The sequence below is a fragment of the Pituophis catenifer genome, unplaced genomic scaffold (assembly GCF_029215685.1).
Source record: "Pituophis catenifer annectens isolate HBS135680 unplaced genomic scaffold, rPitCat1.0.hap2 SCAF_17, whole genome shotgun sequence".
Taxonomy (NCBI): Eukaryota; Metazoa; Chordata; class Lepidosauria; order Squamata; family Colubridae; genus Pituophis; species Pituophis catenifer.
The window spans coordinates 1,634,150-1,648,455 of NW_027256897.1; the positions used below are offsets into that span (position 1 = coordinate 1,634,150).

The window sequence follows — 14,306 nt, forward strand, 5'->3', positions numbered from 1 at the left end:
GCCTGCAACATACGTGTGTGTGTGCGTATGTGTGTGTGTTTCATTGGAAGGAAAAGCGTGCAAAAGATACAAAAGAAAACAGCCCCCACCTCCTTAAAAAAATATCCAAATAAACAATACTGCCGATGACAAGAGAGTTCCACTCAGCAGAGGGAACCTGCTGGAGACGAAGTTTTTGTAACCCTGTCTTCCTTAAACACCTAATTACTGTAACTAGTCTCGGGATTTAAGGCAATTAGCAGCTGTCATTTCCCTCGTACCCCTGCAAGGACTCTTCCAACCCGCAGTGGGGAAGGCAGTTCCCTTCGGGCTCCCACCCTGCACCAGGTTTAAGACAGGTGTGGCCACCCGCTTCTCAGTTCCGAGGAGGGGCGCCGGAGGTTTGTAGTTGCAAAGCAGGGAGCCTTGTTGTTGTGGGCGTGGGGGAGGACGGAGGCAGAGACAAAGAGGGGGCCCCAATTGACTATAACTTTTTCGAAAGGTGTAGTTTGTTAGGAATCTTTGCCCCCTTATAAAGACAAATCGAAAGAGGGAGGGAGGAAAGAAGGAAGGAAGGAAGGAGGGGGGGAAAAAGATGAGAAGGAGGGAGGAAAAGAGAAGAGATAGAACTTCTCCTGACTACAGACATAAACGCAGGGAATCACCCTATTCAAAAGACAAATAAATAAATAAATAAATAAATAAATAAATAAATAAATAAATAAATAAATAAGAGGGAGAAAGCAAGGAAGAAAGGGAAGGAAGGAAAGAAGAGAAAAGAAGGAAGGAAAGAGATGGAAAAGGAAAAAGCAAGGAAGGGAGGGAAGGGAGGAAGAGAGAAGAGGAAGGAAGGAAGGGAAAGAAGGAAGGAAAAAAAGAAAGGTAAGAGGGAAGGCAGGAGGGAGGAACAATGGAAAAAAGAAAAGGGAGGAAAAGAGGAAGATAGGAGGAAAGGAAGAAAGGGAGGGAGGATGGATGGATGGATCAGGGAAGAAGGAAGGGAGGGAGGGTGGGAGGAAGAGAAGGAAAGGGAAGAGGAGGAAAAGAAGGGAGGGAGGGAAAGAAGGAAAGAGAAGAGAAGGAAGGAAGGGAAGAGATGGAAAAGGGAAGGAGGGAAAAAGCAAGGAAGGAAGGGAATAAAGAAAGAAGAGGAAAGGAAAGAAGGAAATAAAGAAAGATAAGAGGGAAGGAGGGAGGGAGGGAGGGAGGAACAAAGGAAAAAAAGAAGAGGGAGGGAGGGAAAGAGGAAGGGAGATAGGAGGAAAGGAAGAAAGGAATTAGAAGAAAGGAGGGAGGGAGGATGGATGGATAGATCAGGGAGGAAGGAAGGAAGGAAAGAAGGCAAAAATGAAAAGAAACATCTGATTTTCTTTTTAACAGATAATTACAGTCTTCGTCCTTCAGCTTAGATGATACCCAAGTAGCATCTTCATCCCCTCATTTCATCCACCTCTTTCTTCATCTTCGAGTCCACCAGCCACAATTTCAGGCCTTTCTTCTTTCAGCAAAAAGTCCCCAGCCTGAAAGGCTTCCAGTTAGCCTCTCAGAAAAGTGTTTGTGTGTGTTTCTTCACACCAAGCATGTCAGTTTTGCCATTTCTGCAAATTTGACGTTTTCACAGTCCAGCCCTCCACTGTGGCTATTTCATTAATTCTTCCATCACGGTGCATATAATCACCTTGCTTCAGTCACCATCTACAAAATCGGTCTAGCTAGCGTGAGTTGGATCCCGTTGACTTAGAGCGAAGAACATTTCGAAGAGGGCAAAATAGGAAATGAAAGCAAAAGATCTCTCAGCTTGAGTAGATCTCAACTGCTCCTTAACAAATGGGTCATCGGACAATTCCAGAACAGCCATTTGTGAACATCTCCATAAATATTGGATTTAGCCAGGGCACAGAGTCCCTTCCTTCTCTGCTAGGGAATGCAGAAAAGGTACACATTTCTACCCCCAATGAACCCAGCATAAATGGGAGAATGTACAGAATTACAGATTCAAAGGTTGAAGAGTCGGGATTAAGATCTGGAAAACTTTGGTAGAACCCCATCAAAACAGTCTTCAATTTTCCATCCTTCTGGTGGCGAATTTCATCTTCTGAAGTCCTAATTAGGAGAAATGCAGTTCTGTCCCATCCCATACAGTCCAAAGGTGTCCAATTTTGGAAACCCCTTAAGACTTGTGGACTTCAACTCCCAGAATTCCCCAGCCAGCACTCATGGTCTTCCCGTTTTGTAGCCTGCTGTCTTAACCACGAGACCAAACTGGCTCTCTAATCAGACTGGCCTGACAAGCTATGATAGCTTTTTTTGTATGAAATGTGATGCCTTCAAAACTCGGTGTATCCACTTGGCTTGGTATCTCAGTCCCAAAAAAATCATCATAGAAGTTGAAGTTCCTTGGCGAGAAGCTTCCCCAAGGCGCTTTCAAGATTCCTAACGTCATTCCTTAAACGATAACCTATTATAGCTTTTTTGTATGAAATGTGATGCCTTCAAAACTCGGTGTATCCACTTGGTTTGGTATCTCAGTCCCAAAAAAACCATCATAGAAGTCAAAGCTCCTTGGTGATAGCTTCCATAAGACACTTTCAAGATTCCTAACCGGTCCGTGGCCCAGAAGATTGGAAGATCCCTTCCCTAGAGGAAGCAATTAAATCCCTGGCTTATCCGTCCTCCAGATCTCCCAAGAACGAGGATGAAACTCGAGGATCGGGCAGGCGTAGTAGGGTATCTTGACCTCCCTTGGCTTCTCACAGCAGAAGCAACAAAGCTTGGCCTATGTGGTTCAGCGAAAATTGAGATGGGGGTTCCTTGAATGGGGGAGGGGGGGGCAAGGTTACTTGAGAAGGGAGAGGAAGGGGAGATGCCCCACCATATGGGTACAGATGTCCCAGCGTGATAGAGACTCCGTGCCTGCTTTTGGAAGAACTGAAAAAAAGAGGAAGGGACAGTTTGAAGCTGAAAGGCGCCACTGTTTCTAATTTAGCTTCTTAATTACTGGGGAGAGAATGGGGAGGGAGGGTCCCCTTTGAAGATTCTCCTTTGAAAAGGCTGGCTTCTCCTCTCCTCCTCCCCTGTTCCTCTTCTCCCTCCTGGGGATTAGACATGGCCATCCCGTTCCGCCTTTGCATTGTGCCGTCTTTTGATAATCCCACGTGAGGCACACCTGAAGGCTCTTGTCTGCTCTTTCGCCATCTGCCCCAAGACCTCGGCTCCCTGGGCTTCACAGGGTCTCCTCCAGATGGCCTTTGATAATGTTACATGTGTAATAATCATAATAATCCTCCTGGATTTGAGGGTCCTGAGATGAGGTCCTGGGAAGAGGAACAATAGAATTGAATGGCTTCAGGTAGTCGGATTCAGATTAACAGAGTCGGAAGGGACCTTGTAGGTCATCTAGTCCAACCCCCCCTCCGACCAAGCAGGAGACCCTACACCATTTCTGACAAATGGCAGTTCAATCTCTTCTTGAAAGCCTCCAGGGATGAAGCTCCCACAACTTCTGAAGGCAACTTCTGTTCCATCGGTTGATTGTTCTCACTGTCAGAAAATTTCTCCTTATTTCCATGTTGAATCTTTCCTTGGTCAGTTTCCATCCATTGTTCCTTGTCTGGCCTTCGGGTGCTTTGGAAAATAAGTTGACTCCCTCCTCTCCGTGGCAGCCCCTCAATTATTGGAAGATGCTATCCTGTCTCCCCTGGTCTTCCTCTTCTCTAGACTAGCCATGCCCAGTTCCTGCAACTGTTCATTGTCTGTTTGAGCTTCCAGTCCCCTCATCCTCCTGGTTGCTCTTCTCTGCACTCTTTCTAGAGTCTCAGCATCTTTTTTATAGTGTGGCCACCGAAACTGGATGCAGGATTCTAGGTGTGGCCTTACTAAGGCTTTGCAGAGTGGTGTTAGTACTTCACTCGATCACATAACTGTGGCAAGAAAGACCATCTGTATAGAACTGGTAGCTTTGATTCTTTTTTCCCCCTTCGAACCTTGTGCAGGTACTCCTCGACATACGACCACAATTGGGACCAGCATTTCCATCACTAAGCAAAACAGGTGCTAAGTGAGTCGCGCCCAATTTTACGACCGTTTTTGCCACGGTTGTAAAGTGAATCATTGCAGAAGCGTATCACGCGGTTCTTAAGTTAATCCAAATTTCCCCTTGTAATTTGAACCCATTACTTTAGACTTTGGCGAGCAGGAAGGAAAGATAGTTCCTTTAATACAAACAGGACTTAACTGTTGAGTAGTTACATACAGATAGTTCTCGGCTTACAACCACAATCAAGACCAGAATTTCAGGGGCAGTCCAGAGTTATGATGGATAAGCAAGTTGTCACGTGACCAGACCTGACCTTATGACCTTTTCCCACCTGTGGTCATTAAATGAATCCAGCTTTCCTCATTGATTGTGCATGTTGGAAGCTGGCTGGAAAGATCTGAAATTGCAATCACGTGACATCAGGATCCTGCCACCGTCATAAATGCGAGTTGGTTGCCAAGTCCCCATCGTGTGACAGTAAAGATGCTGTGATGGTCCTAAGTCAATTTTTCAGCGCCGTGGTGAACTTGGAATCGCCGTTAAACAAATGGACGCAAATCGAGGACTACCTGTAGAGGAGTGTGCTGCCTACGGAATTCCAATATGGGATTTGGAGTTTTACGGCTAGTGAATCAGGTAAGATTGACCTTCCGAAACCTTAAGCTACTGCTCAGAGCAATCTCTGTCTTTATTGGTAGGCTTCTGGTTCAGCCCCGAAGGCGAATTCATCCGCCATTGCATCGACCATTCCCAAGACCTGGTGGAGGGAAAAGTCCAGCTCTCTGTCTTGAAGGGTAACGTCTACATTTTGGGAAGGGAATCGCGCCAATCCCTGTACAATGAGGAACTTGTAAGGTAAGTCCCTTAAGTGTAATTCCCAGAGTGATAAAGCTTCTGGAGAACCGTTTGTCAACAAGTCATCTGTAGGAGATGAACTGAAGTGGAGGGCGGCATTAAATGTGTCAGTAGTTTGGAGTCATGGTGCAGCCACAAGTGAGCCCAGCCTCCCTTGAATTCCATTGACCCTCATCCAATGCCAATTTAGCTTTGACCTTGAGTTGAACAGATACTTATGCATAAAGGTAAAGGTAAAGGTTCTCCTCGCACATATGCGCTAGTTGTTCCCGACTCTAGGGGGCGGTGCTCATCTCCGTTTCAAAGCCGAAGAGCCAGCGCTGTCCGAAGACGTCTCCGTGGTCATGTGGCCAGCATGACTCAACGCCAAAGGCGCACGGAACATTGTTACCTTCCCACCAAAGGGGGTCCCTATTTTTCTACTTGCATTTTTTACGTACTTTCGAACTGCTAGGTTGGCAGAAGCTGGGACAAGTCATGGGAGCTCATCCCATTACACAGCACTAGGGATTTGAACCGCTGAACTGCCGGCCTTTCGATCGACAAGCTCAGTGTCTTAGCCACTGAGCCACCGCGTCCCTCTACTACTTATGCATAGGTAGCAATAACTAAACTCTTCTGTGCTTTGAACTCAACGAATGCTCCTAGTTATTGATGTCTCCATGCTGGCCACATGACCACGGAGACGTCTTCGGACAGCGCTGGCTCTTCGGCTTTGAAACGGAGATGAGCACCGCCCCCTAGAGTCAGGAACAACTAGCACAGATGTGCGAGGGGACCTATGAAATATAGAATGACAGAGTTGGAAGGGACCTTGGAGGTCTTCTTGTCTGACCCCCTCTGTTCAAGTTGCTGCATTCCACTGTCATTATGTGGTTTAAATCTACGTTGAACAATGAAGCATATTTTTAAAATTTGCCCTGAGTTTTCTGCACATCCTGTGGTTAAAAATGCCCCCAAGATTTAAAAACTCTAAAATCTTCACCTTGACATTATTTATTCTTAACTTCGGCTTTTTCTTCTGTTTTGCTTTAAGAGGTACGGGGGGAAAAAAAACCCTACACAATTAAGCAAAGGTCTTGTTTAAAAGTGAAAAGTATTTTTCGTCATTAAGCTTTCAGCCTTATATATATATACCCACACACACATACTGTGCCGTCTGCTTCTCTTTCTTATTTCTGTCTCTTCGTTTCCCCTTTCACTCCTTCGAAATGGCTTTATAAGCCATAAATATACCCAAATCAGTTTAGATCAGTCAGAGTAAATGTCAGATTATGCCTCTCCCCTCTGGATCTTACTTTCCTCCCCCTTCAAATCAGCAGTTTCTAATAATTCCATCTCAACCTTTCATTATCGTTTGCATTCTCACGCGGCGAAATTAAATGAATAACGTTAAAAAGAGAGAGAGGGAGGGAGAGGGAGAGAGCGCGCGGGGTGGGGAGAAGGAAGAAAGAGCGCAAAGGAAAAAGGAGAGAGAGAGAGGGAGGGGGAAAAACAAAAACCCAGGGACATTTATTCTCACTGTGTCGTTAGCCATTTTTCTTTTCTTCCTGATTTCTACATCGTTGGGTTGAAAAGCATTTGAGTGACGGCATCACGGGAACTGAAGCGGGTGCCACAAGAGATGTAGCGCGCGAGAAATGTCTCTGCACAGTGGGTAGAAAGTAACATAATTACAGAGCAGGTCACTACCACTTCGATGAGCAAAAATAAAAGCTCGGAGGTTTTTCTATAGCCCTTCGGGGGAGGTAAAGTCATTGTAAACTGTCTCTCTCTCTCTCTCTCTCTTTTTAATTTTTTCTTTTTTCTCTCCCCTTTCAAAAATAACAAAAAACGAGGGTTTGCGGTTTGCAGAAAAGGAAGAAGGTTCCGTTTTGTGTTTGAATTTAACTTTCGTGATGAGAAGCGGAATCCGGTTTGCAATCCGATTTGGGGTTGAAACTAGCGTGCGGGATTTCTGTTGCACGCTTAATGCACAACTTCTTGTGAGAATTGGTTGTGCAAAGGGCAACTTCTGAATTTTGCAGGACGGGGGCTTATTCGGTCGTCTCCCCGTTTGCAAACCGCAGCTCACTGTCTCCTGGTGATTGGCCCAAAGTCACCCAGCCTGCTTTTTGGGGGGAGGGGGGTTTAAGGTGGGACTAGAACTCACAGTCTCCTGGTGATTGGCCCAAAGTCATCCAGCTGGCTTTCATACCTAAGATGGGACTAGAACTCACCATCTCCTAGTGATTGGCTCAATATCACCCAGCTGGCCTTCATGCCTAAGGTGGTTCTAGAACTCACCATCTCCTGGTGATTGGCCCAAAGTCTCTTCCAACTCTATCATTCTTTTAAAAGGGCCCATCGTTAGAGATCACCAATTGGTTAGAACATGGACATCTGCTATAAGTCGAAGACAATCTATCTCTCTTTAGCCAAGTCAACCCACCGGCCACTCTGGTCCTTTGAAAAACGGGGAGGGAGAATTTAACCGGGGAGGGGAGGGGAGTTTGAGAGAGAAATCAGAGGAAGAAGAAAAGAAAGAGGTGGCGTAAGAGACCTTGGGCGCATGGAACATTATACGGCTTGTTTTTTATTGCCCCATAATTAATGGGCCGTTGCTTTGCTCGGACAAAAGGGCCTTTCTGAGGCTAACCGTTTTCAAGTCAAAGGTTGTCGAGAGACATCACTTTTAAATTAGGTGATTGTGTGCCAGGAGTGGATTCTACACGGGTGAAGGTTGAGAGCCTTTGATGGGGAGGGAAACAGAAGTAGCTTTGTCAAGGAACATGGACTCTTCCTTCACGGGGAGCTGTTGACAAAACTCTACCTTGGAGCAGGGGTGAAATCTACTTACCTTCCCTACCGGTTCGGAAGTGTGCACTCCACCATCGTCATGTCCGATTTTTGACTCTCTGCACATATGCAAAGCCTTTTGCGCATGCACAGAGGGTCAAAAACGGGTTACTTCCTTATTAAAACCAAGAATTAACAGCATCTGGGCGGGTGGGCGGAGCCATGCACCAGCTCCGCTACCAGTTCGCCGAGCCATGCAACACCGCCGCTACCAGTTCGGGTGAGCAGGACAGAACCGGTAGGATTTCACCACTGCCTTGGAGGCAATCAAGGGTCGACCATCTCCAAATCCAATTTCTGGATGTTTAGTCTTCCCTGCCTAACTCAGGTAGTTCTCGACGTACGACAGAGACCGTACAAAGTGACAACGGCACTGAAAAAAGCGACTCCGGATCGTTTTTCACACTTACGAACTGTTGCCGCATTCCCACGGATGTGTGATTAAAATTCGGATGCTCGTATTTGTGACGGTTGCAATGGCCAGGGGTCAGGTGATTCAACCTTTTGCGACCTTCGGACGAGCAAAGTCAGTGGGGCAGGTTCCAGAAAGCTGGAAGAAAGTTTGTCTGAAGTGATGTAGGGTTTCTTGCCTAAGCAGGGGGTTGGACTAGAAGACCTCCGAGGTCCCTTCCAACTCTGTAATTCTATTCTATTCTATTCTATTCTATTCTATTCTATTCTATTCTATTCTATTCTAAAATTTCCAGGTCAGCCCAGATCCTGGTTAAAGCCAAATTCTGCAAACTGGCAAAGGAGGCTAAGAACAGGCTGGAGAAGTTATATTATGCCACACCAATGACAGATAATCCGTAATTTAACAGTCATTAAGTTCAGCCACCATTCAAAGGCTACAACAGCACTGGGGGGGGGGGGAACCATGATTTAGACCTGTCCTCGCCACGGTCACATGATCAAAATTCGGGCAACGTGGTAGCTGGCATGAGTTGACAACGGTTGCAGCATCCTTGGGTCACGTGACTCCCAAATCTGCAACCCTCCCAGTCAAGCCAAGTCTTGACGTTTGTGTGAGTCACTTAACAGTTGCAGGGACTCACTTAACAACCGTTGCCAAAAAAAAAAAAAATCAGGCTGCTTAACAACTGCCTTGTTTAGCAGTGGAAAATTGTTTTGGTGGGATAGAATAGATATATGATGATCTATATATATGATGGCAAATATGTATGTATAAAGGAATGACTTTATATTTATGGACAATGTAATCACATTATACCATGGTGGCAGGATTGTATATTTTATTGGTGTATTGGTGTATAGAATATATTAATAAAAATTATATATATATATTTTTTTTAAAAAATACTACTCTGCAGTGTATGGAGGTAGCCTACTTCTGCTCTAACCTTGGCTTAAGATCAGTGGTGGGATTCAAATTTTTTTATTACTGGTTCTATGGGCGTGCCATGGTGGGCGTGGCCAGGGGGGTATGAGAGGCAGCATTCGGCCTCCTGCAACCCCCTGGGAGCAAAAAGGGGACGCGGGGGTGGGGGCACGTGCCACTCCCCCGCACCCCATTTTGGGCCTAGTAGGCCTCCCTGCACTTACCTGGGAGCCAAAATGGGGTGCGTGGGAACTCCTGGAAGGGGCGGGGCAGGAAGGGGCGGAGACAACCAGCAATTTAACTACCGGTTAAATTCGCCGGTTTGAGCGAATTTAACTACGGATTTGCCCGAACCGGCTGAATCCCACCACTGCTTAAGATACTTAATACTGCTTAAGGTTTCTCGAGTGAAATCCTGGTCTCTTTCTAAACTAAATATTGCAGTTCTGACTTGTCCTTTCCCTTCCTTCCATTCAGCATGGATGTTCAAGGGAGTTATGAACCCACGGATGCCACTGGATTCATCAACATCAATTCCCTTAGGTTTGTATTCCCTCTAAACAATGGCTCCCATCTGCTAATTAATAGGTGGAACAGCTTGCCACCAGAAGTTGTGTGGGTGGTCCATCACTGGAGGCTTTTAAGAAGAAACTGGGCAGCCACTTGTCTGAAATGGATTAGGCTCTTCTGCTCGAGCAGGGGGTCGGTCTAGAAGACCTCCGAGGTCCCTTCCGACCCTGTTATTCCATATTCTATTTGTTCATACTAGGGAGATTGGGGGACAGGTACGATGGATGGATGCAATTATATTAGGCGGAAGTATAATGGGATGGAGATCTTTTTTTTTTTTAAGGAACTCTTTATTTCCCCCTCCCCTCAAATCTGAACACCTGAATGTTTCCTATCTCGAGGCAAGAGGGAGAAGGATTCCTGCTTTTCCAGCCCAGTTTAGAACTGTTTTGAGAGGGAGACACCTTCAAGGTAAATAGCAATAGCCCTTAGACTTATATACTGCTTTACAGCCCTCTCTAAGCGGTTTAACAGAGTCGGTCTCTCGCCCCCAACAATCTGGGTCCTCATTTTACCCACCTCGAAAGGAGCAAAGGCTGAATCAACCTTGAGCCTGGTGGGATTCGAACTTGGCAGTGTTAGCCTGCAATACTGCATTCTAACCACTGCACACCAAGGAAGGAAGGAAGGAAGGAAGGAAGGAAGGAAGGAAGGAAGGAAGGAAGGAAGGAAAGGAAGGAAGGGAAGGAAGGAAGGAAGGAAAGAAGGAAGGAAGGAAGGAAAGGAAGGAAGGAAGGAAGGAAGGGAAGGAAGGAAGGAAGGAAAGAAAGGAAGGAAGGAAGGGAAGGAAGGAAGGAAAGGAAGGAAAGGAAGGAAGGAAGGGAAGGAAGGAAGGAAAGGAAGGAAGGGAAGGAAGGAAGGAAAGGAAGGAAGGAAGGAAGGAAGGAAGGGAAGGAAGGAAAGAAGGAAGGAAGGAAAGGAAGGAAGGAAGGAAGGAAGGAAGGAAGGAAAGGAAGGAAGGAAGGGAAAGAAGGAAAGAAGGAAGGAAGGAAGGAAGGAAGGAAGGATAGCAATAGCACTTAGACTTATATATCGCTTTACAGCCCTCTCTAAGCGGTTTACAGTCAGCCTCCTGCCCCCAACAATCTGGGTCCTCATTTTACCCACCTCGGAAGGAGCAAAGGCTGAGTCAACCTTGAGCCTGGTGAGATTCGATCTGATAAATTGCAGGCAGCCGGCAGGCAGCCGAAGGAGCCTGCAGTACTGCGCTCTAACCACTGCGCCACAGCAATGGCTAAAAACGGCTGACGCTGGGGAGGAAACGTGATGAAAAGGACTGAACCTGAAGCCGTCCTTGTTCATTTCGTGCTTTTATGAAAACGGCAAAGAAGCTCCTTCCCTTTCCGAGCACTTTCGAACACGCGCTGGCCTGTGAGGCATTTGTGCGGGTCCTGTTTTGAATGCTGAAGGATTAGGGAGTTTTGAGCCTTGCCCGTGGTTGGCTTGAATGCGTGTAGCTCTTCCTTTCCGGTTTATTTATTGGTTCAACTTGTATGCCGCCTTTCTCCGAAGACTCAAGGCGGTTGAGGCAATGAAGGTGAGGCCGAGTGCTTTCGCCAATGATGGAATACAGTCTTGAGCATGAAAACACGTACATACAGAAGAGACTTTTTCCCCTCTGATTTGCTAGCTTTCTATCTGCAAGGCACGGTTTGCCAACACAAAGAGAACCTGTCAGTTTGCTGAATTCCTAAGAGTAGAAAACTATTTTTCTATTTAACACCATTTGCCATCATTCATTTTCCCCAGGTCTTTACTTACCTGTCATCTCTGCCCCCACCAATCACCCATTTGCCCTCCTAGAAAAATGATACATTTACATAATGAGTTCTTCCTGTAACCTGTTAACTTCTTTGTTCTGGATGCTAATGTAGTGCGTTTTATTCCCTTCTATTACATTCCAGATCTTTTGTGGGAGGCAGGAAGAGAGGGATGATGGGGATGGATGGAAATTAGAGAGATGGAGATTAGAGAGAGATGGTGGGAGGGAGAGAGGGATAAGATTAGAGAGGAGAGAGATTAAAGAGAGAGGTTAGAGATAGATGCATGGATGGAGGGAGGGAGGGATGGATGGATAAGATTAGAGAGGAGAGAGATTAAAGAGAGAGAGATGGAGGGAGGGAGGGAGGGATGGATAAGATTAGAGAGGAGAGAGATTAAAGAGAGAGATTAGAGATAGATGCATGGATGGAGGGAGGGATGGATGGATGGATAAGATTAGAGAGGAGAGAGATTAAAGAGAGAGATATATAGATGGAGGGAGGGAGGGATAAGATTAGAGAGGAGAGAGATTAAACAGAGAGAGATTAGAGAGAGATGGAGGGAGGGAGGGAGGGATAGGATAGGATAGGATAGGATAGGATAGGATAGGATAGGATAGGATAGGATAGGATAGACAGAATGAAATAGACAAATAAAATGATAGCCACAGAATGGATGGATGGATGGATAGATAGATAGAAATAGAACGGATAGAAGATATAGATAGATAGACAGACAGACAGATTGATAGATAACCATAAAATGGATACTTAGTTAGATTGATTGGTATATATGCTGTATATAGAATAGATGAACTGTTAGATAAGTGGATTGACAGATACATATAAATTGGATGGATAGATAGAAAGAAAGATGATAGATATAGAATAGATGAGAGAGAGAAAGAAAGAAAGAAAGAGAGAGATGGAATTGATATATATATATATAGAGAGAGAGAGAGGGGGGGGGGGAGAGACAGAATCAATATGACAGATAGATAGATAGATAGATAGATAGATAGATAGATAGATAGATAGATAGATAAAATGGATGGGGATGGATGGGTAGATGGATTACAGATAGATTATAGAGAAGATGATAGATGGATGGATGGATAGAGATAGATGAATAGATTGATAGAGAATGGATGAATAGATGGATGAACAGATAGCTATAGAATGGATAGACAGACAGACAGACAGAAAAGGCTGACAGACACAAAACAATTGTGTGTTTAGCAGCCGGGAGTCAAAGAGAAAAACACAGGAATGAAACCCCTCTTAATAAATGCACCTTAGTGTTTATTGTTGTTTCACGTCGCTTAATTGCCTCAAACCTTCCTGCCGTTACATGTAAATTCCTAATTATATTTCTCCCCCCTTTCTTTTCTCTCCCTCTCTCCCTCTTCCTCCCTTCGGTTGGCATGCAGGCTGAAAGAATATCATCGGCTCCCCAGCAAGGTCAGGCTGGCTCAGAATTAATGGCAATCAAGAGGCCCCAAAAGCTTATTCCGTTAATTTCTTCCTAGCTCTCATCATCCGGGTCGCAATTGGTAATGTTATCCACCTTCCCGAGCCCTGTTTTATTACGCTTCTCAATTGCCGAGCGGCCGAAAAAGCAAGAGAGTCCGTCCTACGAAACCAAATCCTTATTAAAACATTTCCGTCATTATTTCACAGCTCATACGAGCAGCACCCTTTGGATTCTTCCTTTCTTCACTTGGTTTCGGGTGGTTTTATCTTCTCACGCATTATCATCACGCATTGTTAAATTCCTGGGGAACCTGAAGGACGCCCCCAGCCTGTATTTTGCTCAGAATTGGCAATTTTGTGTGTGTAAAGGGGGAAAAAAAATACATAATACCACCACGGTTGGATTTCACCCAAACCGAGCCCTCTTTCTACCTGTAAGAGCTTAGCGAAGAAAGTGGGGGGGGGGGGAAATAGCATTTTTCCTTTTAATCACTAACCATTAGGAGCCTCACTTTGTCTTTGGCTTAATTGCTGTGAAGTCGGGTGGAGTTTCTCCCGGTCTGTGTTTCCTTTTCTTTTTTTCCTTCAAATCCTTTTATCCGATTTTTTGTTGTCGGCGTTCTTGTTGATATTTTGCTGCAAGTGCTTTTGACCTCCCCTGCGGATTCAGTGCTGAAAATCTAAATTCAAGGTAAAGAGGAGAAAAAGGAGAAAACGCTGAAGACATGTTAAAATGCTTGGTGTCCAATGCTATTGTTTTCAAACCGGTCCAGGAGAAAAAAACAGAGAGGAAAAATATTATTTTTGTTTTGTTTTGCCTGCATGGCTTGATAGGATGAAAGACACGGGATGGGAAGGCCAATTTAAATCCCGTTTAAGAGAGATTCGGTTGGTTGCCAACTTTGTTTTAGTTTTTTAAGTTTGTTGGCCATCATCTTTTTATTTATTTATTTATTTATTTATTTATTTATTGGTTCGATTTATATGCCGCCCTTCTCCGGAGACTCAGGGCGGCTTACAATGCGTTAAGCAATAGCCTTCATACTTTTGTATATACCTGCTTAGTAGGGCTTTCGGGCCCCCCCTAAGCGGTGTTCGTTTTTTATACAAAGTCAGCTTATTGCCCCCACAATCCGGGTCCTCATTTTACCTACCTCGGAAGGATGGAAGGCTGAGTCAACCTTGAGCCTGGTGAGATTTGAACTTGAAGTAATTGCAGGCAGCTGGTGCTACTTAATAGCACTTTAGTCTGCTGCGCCACCAAGGCTCTGTTCTTTTTTTTTTGGTTCTTTTTTTCTACCTGTTTACATTAATCTGATTCTGCATTTTGTATTTGAGAACGGCGAGCAGAATCCATTGAGAGTTTTGCAAGCCGATCAACCTGTTGCTTTTTTTGAAACTTAATCAAGCCACTGTCACCGCATAAGCCAGTCGCAGAGAAGAGAGGGTCTCATTC

At 45.2% G+C, this 14,306-nt stretch overlaps 1 protein-coding gene across 1 annotated transcript in view; it reads left to right on the forward strand.

Annotated features, from left to right (window-relative positions):
• Positions 1-13,037, forward strand: part of ASS1 (argininosuccinate synthase 1) — a 49,578-nt gene extending 36,541 nt beyond the window's left edge. The window contains exons 13-15 of the mRNA XM_070955626.1: positions 4,714-4,870; positions 9,525-9,590; positions 12,808-13,037. Coding sequence (XP_070811727.1) covers positions 4,714-4,870; positions 9,525-9,590; positions 12,808-12,859 — 275 coding nt within the window. The 3' untranslated portion in view covers positions 12,860-13,037. The remainder of the gene's footprint in view (positions 1-4,713; positions 4,871-9,524; positions 9,591-12,807) is intronic.
• The last annotated feature ends 1,269 nt before the right edge of the window (positions 13,038-14,306 follow it).